The sequence below is a fragment of the Aethalodelphis obliquidens genome, unplaced genomic scaffold, assembly GCF_003676395.1.
Source record: "Aethalodelphis obliquidens isolate GAN/ISIS:26980383/991018 unplaced genomic scaffold, ASM367639v1 scaffold27, whole genome shotgun sequence".
Classification (NCBI taxonomy): Eukaryota; Metazoa; Chordata; class Mammalia; order Artiodactyla; family Delphinidae; genus Aethalodelphis; species Aethalodelphis obliquidens.
The window spans coordinates 16,694,116-16,709,945 of record NW_020837971.1 but is presented as its reverse complement, the minus strand read 5'-3'; the positions used below and the strand labels follow the sequence as shown (position 1 = coordinate 16,709,945).

General features: G+C 57.6%; 1 protein-coding gene across 2 annotated transcripts in view; it reads right to left on the bottom strand.

Annotated features, from left to right (window-relative positions):
* The window catches only part of ADCY1 (adenylate cyclase 1), a 116,481-nt gene that overhangs the window by 38,585 nt on the left and 62,066 nt on the right, over positions 1–15,830 (bottom strand). The window contains exons 6-9 of one of the 2 annotated variants that reach the window (XM_027124061.1): positions 12,614–12,772; positions 7,818–7,959; positions 6,162–6,317; positions 1,036–1,149 (exon numbers count right to left, since the gene is read on the bottom strand). In XM_027124061.1, coding sequence (XP_026979862.1) covers positions 1,147–1,149; positions 6,162–6,317; positions 7,818–7,959; positions 12,614–12,772 — 460 coding nt within the window. In that variant the 3' untranslated portion in view covers positions 1,036–1,146. Of the gene's footprint in view, positions 1–1,035; positions 1,150–6,161; positions 6,318–7,817; positions 7,960–12,613; positions 12,773–15,830 lie in introns of those variants that run through there. The other variant, XM_027124062.1, reaches the window with a different exon arrangement.

The window sequence follows — 15,830 nt, the reverse complement described above, 5'->3', positions numbered from 1 at the left end:
GCTCTGGTCTGGTCTGTCTGGGGCTGATGGACATATAGATCCACCTCAGGTCAGCCTGTCACCTCAGGGGTCAGAGTGTCCTCTTGCGACAACTAAAAGCCAGTGACCAAAGAGTGGCACACACATCACTGTGGTGACAGAGAGGGGAGCCAACCGCTGTCCCTTGCAGTGGTTATACCTGGGGCATCTTGATACGGTGGGGACACAAAGCAAGTAAAAAGCTACTAGATGTCAAAGAAACCTTGGAGGAGCCTGTAATACCATTTACTCTGTAAGAGTCAGAGAAGAAAAGCCACCAGAATGATCATCTCAATAGATACCGAACACTATTTGCTAAAATTCAATATCTACTTCTCATTTTAAAAAGTGCAAACACTCACTCACAGGGCTACTTTCTTGAGATCATTGGGCACCCATTACTAGTTCTTACCAAAAGCATCACAATTAATAAGAAAACTCTATTTGTTTTAACTAATTAAGCCAGAATGAAAAAAAGAATGCCACTCATCACTATCATTGAATAAAGGATGTAAAAAAAGAAACAAAAATTATCACTATTTAAAAGTGATACCACTGTATATCAAGGAAACCCAAGGGAAGTAAAAAAGTTATTACAATCAGTTTCAATAAGTATGGACCAAACGTAAGCTAGAATTTGATCGTCATCAAATTCAAGCAGTAATGGTGGAAACTACGTTTCTAAAATATTCCGAGCCATCTTTAAAACAAAAAGCTGGGAAACAGGGTAGGAAAGGCCCTCTGCAGACCTTGAAACAGATCAGGAAGGGAGACGCGGCATGAAGCAACGAACAATGCTTAAACTGTGCTGAGGCCGTGCTGGGGAAGCTGTCACAAGAGTGAGTGCGGAAAACATGGAGAGAACAATTTGGCAACAGCGATCACAAATTCAAATACATGCACCATTTAACGCAGTGATTTCACTACAAAGAAGTTACCGCAGGCTATCCTTGTAAAGTTCACTAAGATGTATAAAAAAATTTTTTTAATTTAAGGATGTTCTCAGCACCGATGGCCAAGAGAAGAAATCTGGAAATCATGTTCGCACGCATCAGCAAGGCACCGGGAAACAAGTCTGTCTGCAGGCGGAGGCCCCCTGGTACGAGCCTCCAGGACCTCCAAGGTCTGTCACTGAGTGAAAAGACAGGGCGTTGGGACAGTTAAATAGGTCAAGTCTTACTGGCATTAACCTTCTAGCACACAGCCAGGTTTTTCTGGGGGGGAAGAAAAAACACAAAATGGTAAACAGTTCGGGGGATTGGACTTTCTGTATCACGGGTACATGTTACTTTTGTATTTTAAAATAAATATGCTTAGGTAATTTTAAATCTGAAGAGAAGGAGAGAGGCAGCATTTTTTAAAAGGGGAAAGAGAACTGGAAGGCTCCTGGTGTACATTCTGGAAGGGGCAAATCTACTGGCAGTATTAGGGGACTCCATAGAGAGCGTCTCCCCACACTGGCCGGGGAGGGGGGAGGCTTGTCTCCCACCTGCTGCTACAGGTAACACTGGTGCTACAATCTCTAACCAGCTACACATCCACTCTCGCAGATCCTCAACTCAGAGAAATCCATTTTACAAAGTGGTCAGAGATGTAAGTGCACTTTCGTGAGCAAAAAAATGCTGTGAATCACTGACTTTGCTTAAAAAAAAAACCCCAAAAAACAATAAAAGCAGAAATGACCTAAATATCAATGGAAGTTGAGTGGAAGTTGAGTAAGTAAACGGTCTCTCCCTAGGCTGGAAATCTACACAATGATTAGAGAATCCTATTTTTGAGGAATAGTCAATAATATAAAGAAACCCTTATGATACACTGGCAAGTGAAAATAAAGTAACAAGCTGCAAACTGATTGTATATCATCCCATCAATTCTATGTAGAAATTTATAAATATACACACATCTAAGAAGCTAGAAGGACGAAAATGTTGACGATAGGTTGGTTGAGGGTGATCGGATTGTAGATGAAGGCTTTTCATCTTCTTCTTTGTGCATTTTTGTACTTTTCCATATTTTCCACAATAAATTACTTTTATAATCAGAAAGGAATACTGAAGGAAGAAACAGACAAGCGTAAGCATGCGGGGGTTGGATTTACTGGAGAGAAGTACCTTGGACGTGAAGTACCCTGAAGCTGTGCTGGAGCCCTGACACCAAACCCCGAAGTCCAGGTCCCTGGCCGGAGGTGCGTGCACGGTATCGCCACCTAGCGGCCGATTCGCCCTGGGCTCCCACACCGCTGACCCAGGAGAGGCTAGGAACACGGGAACCCCAGGTGCGCTGTGGTCTGAGGCTGACCACGTACATCTGAGTCACCCCCCAGAACCTGGGACACAATGTCTCACAAACTCAGCACAGGCGACAGTGGAACCCACTGCCCTGATCCCGCCGGCTTCCCCAGCTCCATCTCCAAGGCCCCCTCGGTCAGGCTCAAGGTGCAGATAAAGTAAACGGAAGACAGGAACAGAAACGATGAGGCAGACCTCATCCTAAAGCAGATGCAGGATCTGAGACCCGCCGGGGAGAACGGCTGCAGAGCAGGGGCTGCTCTGCTCGGGGGTCACCGGACGGGGCACTCATGTCATCCTCCCCAAATGTCCCCACTGGTGGCCGGCCCCGCCCGTGCACAGCCTCTCCACCCCATCGTTCCAGGACCACCATGGACCCCCCCTCAGGCCGCCTGCCCTGGCTTCACCCTCTGATGCCCCCCCACGGTGCCAGCCCTCTACCTTCCCCATCCTCGTTTTCACTAATCGCGGGGGGCAGGTGGCAATGAAAGGGCACAGAGCAGGGCAGCAGAGGCCCGGGCTCCCAGCTCGGCTCCCAGCCTGCGGCACCTGCCCATGGAGGCTGTGCTCTCTGTCTCCCCAGCAGGGGAGCTGCCTGGGCCCATAGAGGCTGCCCAGGGGGCATCGAGGCTGGAATCGGGCGCCCTGCGGACAAGGGGTCAGAGTCTGGAGGAGGCGGCGTGACGGAGAGATAAGCGGGCTGGGTGCAGAGGGCGCCTGAGAGCAGAGCGCAGGCCTGGGCTGCGGTCTCCTCCGTTGGAGCCAGCCAGGCAGTGGCGGAGGTGTCCCAAGCACCAGAGATGTTGGGTGTGTCGGAGAGGGGCATGGGGACCCTGAGCACACAGGGTAGACCCGCGGGAGACTGCGGGGACAGGGCGCCAAGGACGAAACCCAGGACACCACCACGCATGCTCCCAAGGGAGGCGGGAGGGCTGCAAAGCTGGGGAGGTGAGAGGCTCGGGGGACGAGGAATCCAGGAATCCAACCGTGACTCCTGACGCTGGAAGAAAAGGAAGGAAGGGGCTTCCCTGGTGGCGCAGTGGTTGAGAGTCCGCCTGCCGATGCAGGGGACGCGGGTTCGTGCCCCGGTCCGGGAGGATCCCACATGCCGCGGAGCGGCTGGGCCCGTGAGCCATGGCCGCTGAGCCTGCGCGTCCGGAGCCTGTGCTCCGCAATGGGAGGGGCCACGGCGGTGAGAGGCCCGCGTACCGCCAAAAAAAAAAAAGAAAAGGAGGGAGGGAAGGGGCCCTGCACACAGCAGGTCTGCCTCCCCCAACCCCTGGGATGGGAGGGACGGGAGGAGCTGCACAGCTCCTGTCCTGGGCGTTGAGCCCAGGTGTGCGATTCCTCCCCAACCTAAGGAGCCATGGCTGGGGCGGGGGTGTTACTGGCGCTCTGTGGTCCGAGTGCGAACACCAAGGAGCCACCGGCCCCAGCGAAGGAGAGGCTGATGTTAGCTGTGCAGGCTTATCAGACACCGTCTGAATCCAGGGGTCATAGGCTCCTTTCACAGGTCAGCAGGCTCTGCCCTGGAAAAGCCTTATTAACTCCTCCACCCTGGGCAATCCAGCAGGAATGACGCGTTCCCTCCCCGCTCCGCACCCCAACCCCCCTGAGGAGTCCTGGGGACACCAGCCCCTGCCTCAGGCTCCAGGATGATGGCTCTGCACTGCCCAGGCTTCAACTACAATTTGATTTTTCATTCATTGTGGATTTTTTTGGATTACATTTGATTTTTTAAAATATTGCACTATTACGTATCCTGATACTGAGGGGTTTTTTGGTTTTTTGTTTTATAAATTCATTTATTTATCTTTGGCTGTGTAGGGTCTTCGCTGCGGTGCGCAGGCTTCTCATTGCGGTGGCTCTTCTTGTTGTGGAGCACGGGCTCTAGGCACACAGGCTTCAGAAGTTGTGGCACGTGGGCTCAGTAGTTGTGGCTCGCGGGCTCTAGAGCACAGGCTCAGTAGTTGTGGCGCACGGACTTAGGTGCTCCGTGGCATGTGGGATCTTCCCGGACCAGGGCTCGAACCCGTGTCCCCTGCATTGGCAGACAGATTCTTAACCACTGCACCACCAGGGAAGCACATCCTGATACTGAGTTTTGGATGCATATTTAAATTGTGCACCTCATAACCCTCCCCCAGTCCCATCCCTGGCGGGGGGGTCAAGTTGAATCAAGGGGGTTGGGGCCGGGTGTACTGCGGGAAGAAGACAGCGATTAAATCAGGGTTTCTACCCTGGCAATCTGGCTAACAAGAAAGCCTGAGAGTTCTCCTGTTACAAATTCTGGGTAAATATATTAACTCATACATACTTTGAAATGTACAACTGAGCTGGCAAGAAAGTAAGGAAAATGACCAGAGGCCAGAAGCGTCAGGACAGTAGGAATGCAGGCCAGGGAATGGTACCATCAAGCTTTCATGGGGCTCACAGAAATCCAGGGGCCCAAGCAAGATGGGCAGTGAGGTCAAAGCCCTCCGGCTGAACCCCAGACCCTGAGTGGTTCCATCAGCAAACACCAACCAGGAGAGACCACGCAGTGGGGTCGGTCTAAGACAGCTGGCCTTAGACCTAGCTGCGTACCACCTGGGACATCTAAAAACCACAAGCCAGGCATTTAGCCTCCTGCAAGGCCAGTAGAGGAAAGGCCCATCTTCTTGAGGGAATTCACCAGCAACAGAGCTCTTAGGCATCTCCAGATAAAGTTTTCCCAAACAGGAGCTCATCATCAAAATCACAAGAAAATCCCTCTAGAATAAGGCACCACAAGCGAGAGTCAGCAGGATTTTGCTTCCTCCCGAAAAGCCACTAAAACTGTGGTGATGGAATTCCTTTTAAAGGCATAAAACCCACACGGAGGAGAAAATGAGAGTGCAGAAGCGGCAATGCAATCTCGGGAAACAGGCAATCAGTCACGGATGTGCAGACCCAAGAACACAGGTGATAGTGAAAGTCAGAATGTTCAGGAGGCATAGCCGTCGGTGCGGGGGCTGGAGGGCCAATGACAAGAGGACGCGGGGAGGACGCTCAAAGCTGCTGAAGAAGTGGCGGAGCACAGGCTTCACCCCAGGCTGCCGGGACGCTGCCCTCCTGCCCCAGAGGACCGGGGTCTTCCCTGGTGGGGGAAGGGATCAGGGTCTCTGGCCCCGGGTTACAGACAGTATGCCTGTGTGGTTGAAGCAGACACTAAGGATCCCCCCGCCAGCCACAATGCTGCCTCCGCTCAGCTCCAGGCTTTCACCCCAGGCCTCGCCCCATCCCAGCAGACTAAAGACCAAGGTGACTCTGACCAACCCAAGAAGAAAGACGGAAAATCCTGCACCCAGGTCACCTGCAGGAACACCCACAAAAGGAACCTCCGTCAGGTGCTGGAGGCCATGCGCCACGAACTAGAGGGACTTAACCCAGGAAGGAGCGGCCTCTGATACGAGAACCAGAGAGGGAGGGAGGGGATGGCCAGAGATGCTCTCCATGGAGGTGAAGGGCAAGGCTGGGGTGACACCACGTTGAGGCTCTCGGGGTGCAGACAGAGGAGGTCGGGGGCTCCGGAACCAGCGATACAATATCTGACACATACAGATATCCTGAGGACAGATTTAAACAACGGCTGGGGGACTGTGGCTTGAATTTACCGATAAATCCATGGGATGCCAAGTTGCAAAAAAAACCCACAACATAATGAAAAGTGTTTTGCAGGAAAGCAAAAGCAGCCCAGCTCTGAGCAGCATTTCCAAAACCGTGCGAGGTGAAGGGCGAGGGCTAATGGAGCCCGACCGCAACAGGACCGCACTGGGAGGACAGACACACAGGGACTCCCTGCGGGGCCAGCACACGGGGGTGGGGCCCGCCTACCTTGTCGTCGTCCTCGCAGGTCATGACATTGGAGAAAGGGATCTCAGCCTTGAACATCTTCCGGCAGTGCATAAGCTGCACCAGCAGGTAGCACACGGTCTTGAACTTCATCCTCTTGGCCGGTTTTATATCTGAGAGAATCAGCCCTGGAAATATCTGTGCGGACGTGCAGCAAAGAGAAACGCTGTGAGCCGACACACACGTCCTACCTCTTGGGCGGGGAGCACGAACTTAACGGGGCAGGGAGATCACAGGCCACTTGCTGAGGGCCTACGGCTCACCAGACCCAGCAGGGAACAGAACCGGCAACCCAGTCCCAAAACACGCAGGTCTCAACTATGTCCACTGCCTCTGAAACGAGAGCGATGCCTGAATCCTGGGGCAGGTGCATGGACATCACCCAGCTGGGGCAGCACCACCCTGATGAGTGTCACCCGCTGGCCCCCGGGGTCCGTCCTGCAGACCTGCCCTTCTGCCTTTCACCTTTTTCTCTCTCCTCCTCAACCCAAACTTCTCCAAAGGGGCTGCTCATGGTACAGACCTCGCCATCCTTCCCACCCTCAAACCGCAGCCATGGCTGACGCTGTTGTTTAATTCTGTATGACGGGTGAGGTGGCATCCACTCATGGCACCAAGGCTCCCTCCTCTGACTCACAACCTCCTGCATCCCGGCAGCGGCTCGCAAGCCTTCCTCCTTGGCGCCCTGCCCTCTGCTCCTATGTCCCCAGGTTGACCCCAGCTGGTCACCCAAACCTCTCACACCTGCCCTTCTCTCATACACTCACTCCCCTTCTCCAGAAGTCAGCTCACCCTGCCCTGCCTGTCCTGCCCTGAGCCCCATTTCTCTCCCCTGGCCAGTGCCACACCCATCCACAGCTCCCACATCACATGGGTGCCACCGCATCCTGGCCTGGAGAGCACTGGCCCACGGATGTACCAGGACAGCGAAACCCGAAGCTCTCCCTGACCTGCTTGTATCCTGAAGAAGTACTGTGGCCACCTGTGTCCTGTGCACCTCACCTGAGTCCCGTGCCCCTCACCTGTGTCCCGCGTCCCTCACCTGAGTCCTGCACCCCTCACCTGAGCACTGCACTCCTCACCTGTGTCCTGCGCCCCTCACCTGAGTCCTACACTCCTCACCTGTGTCCTGCGCCCCTCACCTGAGTCCTGCGTCCCTCACCTGAGCCCTGCGCCCCTCACCTGAGCCCTGCGCCCCTCACCTGAGCCCTGGAAGTGGCTCGGTCACCCTCAATCGTGTCCAGATCACTTTCCCAGGACAGAGTGACCTTCAGCACTCACACAGGATGGTCACAAGCCTTCCTGTGTGCACAGCACCCCTCGATCCATAGCGCACCCCATCCCTGACCTCCTGCATTGGGTTCTCAAACCTGATTTGCAGGAGAGGCAGTGAAGGCCCAGGGAGGTGCGGTAGGACTCAGGATGGCCCAGCCCTCGAGGACCCCAGGGCCCTGACTCCAAGCTCCATCCCCTCCCCTCCCCCACAGCCCTCCCCTCACGGGCAACAGGCCAGGCCCAGGACACAAGGTCAGCGGGGACACCCTCCCACGTGCGCAGAGCTCAGGGCCTGAGAAGCAGCGATCTGGGGAGCTATGAGTCCTTAAGAAGGCTCCGCACAGGACCCCTTCTGCAGCCCACCTTTCGCCGATGGGAGGGCACGATGAAAAAGGTCTCGATGTTGTGAGTTTTCAGAAAACTGTTCCTCTCGTGTCCGTGGCCCGGCTCCACCTCATAGTCGCCATTCAGGCACGCCAGGGTGGTCTTTGTGATGTGAACCTTCCTACGGAAAAGGAGGCGGAGATTTGGACGGAGCTTCCCCTGCGGGGCCGCAGCTGGTCTGGGCGGCATCCGGGCGATGCTCTGCGGGGTCCTGGCAGAGCTCTGGAAGGAACACTCAGATTCCCTGGGGCATACACTCAGGAGGACTGACAGGTGGGATGGGGCAGGGGAGGGACCCCACGAGAGAGGGGGAAGTGTGCAAAGGAGGGCCAAGAACAGGGAGGGCTGCAGGCAGAGGGGATAAGGGGCCAGAGGGACACAAGAGGAACTGAAGGGGACAAAGGAAGCAAGTGTCAGAGGACACAGAAAGGACGATGAGGGAAGGAGAGGGGGGCAAGGTGAGGGGAGAAGCCAAACCCCCAGGGCGGGAGGACCCCAGCCCGACATCAGGCCCACACTGTCCCCACACAAAGTGGGCGGGTGGGAACAGAGCCGTGTGCGCGGCATTCATGCCCACCCCAGTGAGTTTTCTGGTGAGAGAAGAAGAAATCCTCAGTTAGCATAACCTGAGCAAAACCCAGTCCCCACGTAACCTAGACACATGGCCTGAGCTTCCGGCCCTTAGCAAGGCCTGAGCACTGGGGCTTAGGGAGAAACACAAACTCCCCAGCATGCAAAACACTCTCTGCAAAGACCTGAGCCCTCACGTCCCCAAACAGTCTCCTGAATTCCTCGGTCGGGGAGGGGGAGACACATGCAGGGCACTGAGGCAGGAGTGAGCATCCCCCCACTGCTGGCCCTGAGGGCACCTGGGACACTGTCACCCCATCAGCCTGGCCCTGAACTGCAAATGGCATCAACGGTCTCCAGAAATGCACGCACGTCCACTCATTCACTCACTGGTCCCCCTCCCTCCTTTCCTTCCTCCCTTCCTTCCACCACAGAGAGGGACGGCACAGTCCTGTCACTGAGCTGAGGGGCCAATAGGGAGACAGAAAGATCAGCGACCGCTCTCAGCGCAGAGCATCTCAGGCTCTGGAAAAGAGGAGGGGTCTCGGGTGCAGGTTGCCCTAAAAGCACATGGTGGGAATGGACAGCACCCAGGCTCTCAGCCTGGGCTGGGGAGAAACTGGAGGCCTGGCTGGTCCTGAGCAGCAAGGCCACTAAAGGGGATAGGGCCACCTCACTTCCAAGTGCTGCCCACCTCTCGCGGGGCGATCCCTCCCCCAACACAGGTGGTGGGAGTGAAGACAGCCACGCTAGCTCGCCTGCCCTGGAGACGGAGGGTGGGGACGCCCAGCGTCTGCCATCCCTAAGGCCCGCAGCACCAGAGCCCAGTTATTGATGAGACTGTCTTGTCCAAGACAAGAGGGGGGGGGAGATGTGGGACCTGGGGCGGAGGGGGCTCCACCATACCCTGGAGCTGGGTGGGGTACGCAGGTGACCCCAATCATGGTTCCTACCTGAGGGCCCCTGGGGTGGGGGGCGCGGGTAGGCCATTTGCTCAGGACCCCATTTCACTTGCTTCCAGGCAGCCTGGAACATGCATCCAGCACTTCAGTTTGGGGCTGACCAGGAGCCGTGTGTGCTTCAGGGCAGCAGAGAGGGCTGTGTGGTCTCCTGCCACCAAGAAGCAGACAGGTGCCCCATCCCTCCCTGGCCTTGGCCTCTCCAAGGCAACCACTCAGGGTGTACGGCCTTGGGAAGGAGTCCATGAATCAAGTCCCAGGGGTCCCAGCGTGAGATGCTGGGGTAAAGACACAGCAGTGATTCATTCCTCCCATCTGTCCGCCCGTCCATCTGTCTGTCTGACCAGCCACACTCCCCGAATACCCAATGAATAGAAGATAAGTGCTTGCAGAATGGATGGATGGAGGATGGATGGGTGGATGGAGGAAGTATGGAGGATGGATGAGTGGATAGGTGGGTGGATGAAGAAAGCAAAAGAAGGACGAAGGGGGAAGGGGGAGGGATGGGCTGGGAGTTTGGGGTTAGCAGATGCTAACTATTATATACAGAATGGATCAACCACAGGGTCTTACTGCACAGAACAGGGAACTATATTCAATATCCTGTGATAAACCATAATGGAAAAGAATATGAAGAAGAACGTATTGATATATATATATGCGTGTAACTGAATCACTTCGCTGTGCAGTAGAAATTAACACAACATTGTGAACCGACTATACTTCAATAAAATAAAATTTTTTAAAAGAATGAAGGCATCACATTAAGAATAGTGCAAGAAAGAGCAAACCTGAAGAGAGGCAGAGTGAGGAAACCCTGAGAAGCTCCAGGGCGGACACCGTCTCCAGGGGCCTCTCGGAAGGTTACTGGAAAAGCCCCATCACACACATTCCCCCCCTGCCCCGCTGCAAGGGCAAGGCAGGACCCCGAGGGGTGCACGCACCACGTGTGCCAGGCCCCTAGAGGCACTGGGGAGGGTGGCTCAGCAGCCCCTGGTCCCCACTCACAGAGCAGCTTTCCAGCAGCCCCTCCCAGGCCAGCTTCCTTCCCCTCCGCCCCCTGCCCTGCGGGGAGAGTCGCAATGTTGTCTCCCTGGGAGCCAGGCACTCACGCTTTGGCCCTCGTGTGCCCTGAACCCTCTGCTGAGGCCACCGCTGGCTGCACACACCTGATCTGGTGTCCAGTCCTCATTTTGCAGCACTGAACGCAGCTGACGGCTCTCCCTCCTCCCCGGCCCTCCTCCCGGCTGCCCGCACTCCCTCTCACCACCCCACCCTCCCCTGCCCCTCTTCCTGTCTCGCGCTCCCCTCCTCTCAGGAGCTCTCAGGCTCGGACCTTCATCATCTTCCCTCCTCCTCGCACCTCCTCCTGGCGCTCCGTGTGCAGTGCCAGGGTCTCAGTGCCCCCAAGGGCCTGTGAGCGCCCCAGACCCCCGCCCAGCTCCGAACTGACCTCAGTGCCCAGGAGACCCAGGCTGACAGGTGATAAAGGCACCTCCCCCCGGCCCCGTGTCGTGCTCCCCTCTCTGCATCCCCCCGGTGGCCCCCCAAGAACGTGAACCCCACCGGGGCCGAGGGCTTTGTCTTCGCTGCCGACATCACCCTCCCCCGTCCTGGAAAAGCCAGGTGCTCGGTAAACACTGTGCTCCTGGGGTGGGTGTCTCCGAAAGGGGGAGCGGAGGGGAGGAGGGAAGAAAGAAGCAAAGCAGAGAGCAGGGCAGGCAGGATGCACGCCCCCCACCACGGGACTGGTAGGTAGAGTGGAAGGAGGGAAGCTACCGGTCAGCCGGAACTTGAAAGACGCCCTGGCCAGGTGAGGGGGCTGCGGAGCGGGGTCCCTGGCGGTGGGAAGTCCGTGTGCTTGTCCGCACGGCAGGCGGAACGCTGAAAGACCTCAGTGGGCAAGGGAGGAGGGAGGTGGGCGGCTCCTGGCGCCACCTGGCCGGCCAGGGGCCTGGACTTTGTGCAGGACAGCGGGGCTGCAGGCGGGCAGCTGCTGGGACTCACTCTGGCGCCCAGAGGGTGAGGGGCAGGCGCAGTGAGAAGGTGTCCCCCCCCGACTCCGAGTCCCTGCTCTGAAGGGTGGAGAACAGGAGGAGTGGAGGGGTGATGGAAGGACGGGGCCCTGGAGGAAGGAGGGGTCGGTGGCCAAGAGGGTCCCCCCAGACGGACGCTCAGAGGCAGCCCGGGTCACAGATGACAGTGCCGCAATTTTTGAGCTCGCTTAGAAATGCCGCGGCCACTCCCATGGCAGGCTTAGCGTGCATTCAGGCTTGTTGGATTCTAATCTCCGGGCTTGCTGCTTCCTGGAGCCCCGTAAGTCCTCCTTTCCTGCAATTTCAAAGCTGCTCTCCAGAGCCAGTGGCCTTGGATGTCACTCACTGGTCCCTCGGCCGAGCTCAGGGCCTTGGCACAAGGAAAGGTGTCACCTGTTTCCGCCACCTCCCCCAAAAAGTCAGGCCAGGAGGGAGGGGGGAAGATGCGGCCCAGAGGACACCAGGTCTCTAGGGTGAGAACAGGACAGCTGGGGACAGGCAGCCAGGGCCAGAGGGGCCCTGAGGCCCCGCAGAGCGGAGGGCACAGAGCTTTGCCCTGAGGTTCGTAAGACAGAAGCAGACATGCGTGTGCAGGTGTCTAAGGCTCTGCTCTAGCCTCTGGGAACCGCAGCTGGGCCCTGCAGCAGCTGCGAGCACGGCCTGCCAACCCCTCTAAGAGGCGGAAATCGGGAGGGTGGGACCATGGGAGTGTGCCTCAGAGCCCCCTCTTCTGCAGTCACATCGTCCCCCTGCTGCCCACCGTTCGTGGAGGGCGGGGAGGTCCCGTTCAGTTCTCGGGTTAATGTTTTCACCGTCCATGATGCCTTGGCTCTGGGGAATGGTTTGAAGAAAATGAGACCAAAGGAGGCGACTGTAATGAGAAAGCATTAGGAGTGCACGGACCAGTGAGAAATGCACCCTCCTCACTCTAGAAGAAAATCTGTAACTTCCCTAGTGGGGCTCTAAAGGCAGAACACTTTCCACTTTAAGTCTGAGAAAGAAAGCAAAAAGAGAAGCGACATTGAGCACGCAGGACAGCTCCGAGCCAGGCAGACCACAGGGGCAGCGTTCAGTCTCCTCCTCCAGGGTCGGCTCGCCCACTCTCTTTGGGGCCTTGGGGGTGGGGCTGGGACAGCCGGGCATTCCCAGATCCCCAGACAGAAGGTTGAATTAGAATCCCCCACCCCTACCCTCAGGGTTCCCGATTTACCCAGGCAGGCCGGCGGCTTCCATGACGTTCGCCAGGGTCACGTCGTTGGACCACACGTCGTACTGCCACTTGCGCAGGCCCAGGACCCCGCAGAGGACCCTGCCGGTGTGCAGCCCCACACGCATGTTCAGGTCCACCTCAGTGGCCTCGGCCACGGACCTGCAGCAAACACAGGCAGGGCGTGGGGCTGGGGCCCCGTGGTCTGCTCCCTCAGGGCCAGGAGCACAGGGCAGCGGGAGCATGCGGGGGGCGGGTCTCCTGACCTAGTCAGCCTGACCCCCGAGCTGTGGGCCCTGGTGGGCAGGGGTCACTCCAAGCTGGCTCCCCCCTGCTCCCTTGGCCACTGGCCATCTCACAAGGCATCCCACCTCCCCTATCCCCCTCCCCACCCAGAGCAGCAGCAGAAGAGAAATGAGCCCAGGACCCTGATCCAGGACCCCAATCCTGCTCTGGGTACCACTGACCTGATCAGGGGTGTCCGTGCCTGCTTGCTAGCCAGGGGCCAGCGTGAAAGCCCCGGGGAACATCGGACAGGGTCCCAGGAGCCCTGGGAACGGTCAAGGTTTGACCCTGAGTTCCCTGAGAGGGTGGGCTGCAGACCCAGCCTGTGGGGAGGCACGAGGCTCCACAAACCTGCCCCGAACAACAGGGGGACCTTGTGGGTTGCAAACTGCATCAGTCAACTCAAGGGAGAAAACAAGACGAAACACGCGGACGCTGAAATCAGACTGCAGGGCCAGTGCACGTGCGCTCCACTGCCCCAGGCGCTCGTGTCTCTGGGCTCCAGCCCCGGTTGAGGAAAGGGTTGGCAGGAAGCCCTGAGGGCCCCAGGAGGGACCACCCTCAGAGGTGGGGGGCAGTGTCACTGGAAGCACGCGTCAGAAGAAACAGGAGGTGGTTTTAAAAGTTCCTTTTAAAGGAACGTGGACGCCCTGCATGGTTTCTCCAGCCCCACGAAGCCCACGGTGAAGGGAGATGCAGGAAGTACGCAAAGGGCCTGTGATCGCACAGCCAGAGCGTGGGAGACGCAACGCAGCCACGGGGAGGCCCTCTGATGCCACTTTGCTGGACTTTCCACTTCTCCCCAAAAGCAAGAGATTATTTAATCTTTAAAAAGTCTGAAGCATGTTGCTGAGGAAGCAATGTCGGGCCTGGCTGGTGTGCTCCAAGGGACAGGATTGCAAGGAAGCCGTGAGGGCGGGGAGGGGGTCAGCCACGGCGCCCCCAGCCCTCCCCACCCTGGGCAGGTCCAAAGGTGGCTCCGACTGGCACGTGTGTTGGATGGGGCTCTCCGGCCGGTGGAGACGTTCCGTAGCAAGAAGGGCAGGAAGGTGGAGCTGAGGCTCGGGGACACAGCAGCCCCATGATTAGGACATCGGCTGTGAGAGGGAAGGCAGACTGGGAGACCAAAGGCACGCAGGGCCACGCTGCCACCACCCTCGGGCAGCCCGACATGGACTACCCACCCTCCGTCCCCTCCCAACAGCAGGTGCCCTGTAGTCCACCCACATCTAGACCTGCCCCCACAATACAGCAGGTGCCCCGAGCCTGTGAGCAAAATCTCAGTCCTGCCCCAAGTCTCAGGGCTGAGTCATGTGCATCCCACCATGTTCAAACATAACATAGGCCCAGCCCAGATGCTGCAGCCAGGAAGCCCTCCCAGATCCTTCACCACAGCAAACCCACCCCCGTCCCTGCCCAGACCCTTGTCACTCTGCTTCCGCTGGGTCAGGCTCCATCAGAGACTACTGCGTCCACATGGCCACATGGCCGGGCTGGCTCTACTGACCAGAGGCTTGGCGGACATCCTAGGGCCCTCCCAGAGAGTGGGCTGCAAGCATCCTGGGAGGGGCTGCCCCAGGCCATTCCTCACCTGTGTCTTGTCCCAGGCGGCTGGGACTTCCCACCTACCCCACCCGCGACGGCTGCAAGCTGTAACAGGGCTTAGCCGCTGGACAGATGCATTCCGGCCACAGCGCCCGCCACTGGCCCCTTGGGTTTGGTGTCAGCCCAAGGGAGAAGGAAGGCGGTAGCTGACACCTGCTGCCCTGGCTTAGCTTCCACAGCCCACCTGCGTCCCGTGTCCTGACTAGCCCCATCCCACCTGGTGGTCACTGCGCGTGAGCCTGCCTCCACGCTTGGTACCTGGAAGTCCTCTGTGCCTGGACTGGCCTGCCGCCTGCTGACCCAAGGCCCATCCACAAGGGGTCCTGGCCACGAGCTTCCCAGGGCCTGGTGTAACACCAGTCCTGGACCCTCGTGAGCAAACGGTGTGGAATGAGATTTCAGTTCCCCTCGCCCACACAGCTGCTGACCACCGCCAGCTCGCTGCCCTCCAAGAAAAAAAACCCTTAATCTAAAAGACTAAAGAAAGACGAGGGGCTTCAAATGATGAGGAAATAAAGAGACTGGGAATCTTCATCTGAAACAAAATGAATGCCACCAGGACACAACTTAAGTCCACAACATCGCAAGGAGGTCGACAGAGAAGGAAAGTCCCGAAGCCCTGGCTCACGTGCCTCTGACAGCAAAGGAGCCTGTTCTGTGCAGCAGAAGAGAGGACAGAGCTGGGCTACCCCGCGGGAAGGCTGGGCCTTCCCCAGAGACTCTGAAACTAGCATCCCCAGGGACTCTGAAACTATCCCATGATCTCTTCCTAGCAGGTTATTGATGCGTGATGCCCTTACTAATGATCCAGGATTTATTCATCATCATAACAGGAGTAGCAGCATTAGAGAAGCAAACACTTACACCCGGGGTGCACCTCGGGCTGGGTCCCCAGAGCTCCACCTCCCCAGCCTGGCTCGTGCACACTCGGCTGCCTCAATGCCAACGTCCTGTCCTCAGATCAAAAACTGCAGGCTGCGACCAGGAAGGGACAGGATCTGGGGGGCAGGGTAACCCCATTTGTCAGCAATGCCACAGCATGCGTGAGGCTCACTGGACCCAGCCCACCTGCCCTACCCTGACTTCCACTTGCACACCGTTCACCCACAGCCTGGCAGGGCTTCCTGCCAGCCAGGAGTCCCTGCCACGGCCCCCCGCCCCGAGCGGCCTCCGCTCAAACCTCCCCCCCATCGCAGCCTGTCTTCTAACCAGGAGCAGTTCTGCCTGCAACTGCTCGCGTCACCCACCGAGGGGCTGTCCCCCAAAACCATGGCACACGCGGGCCCCAGAGGCGTGCCGAGACACTGCCTTCCCAGCTGGCCCTCGAGCC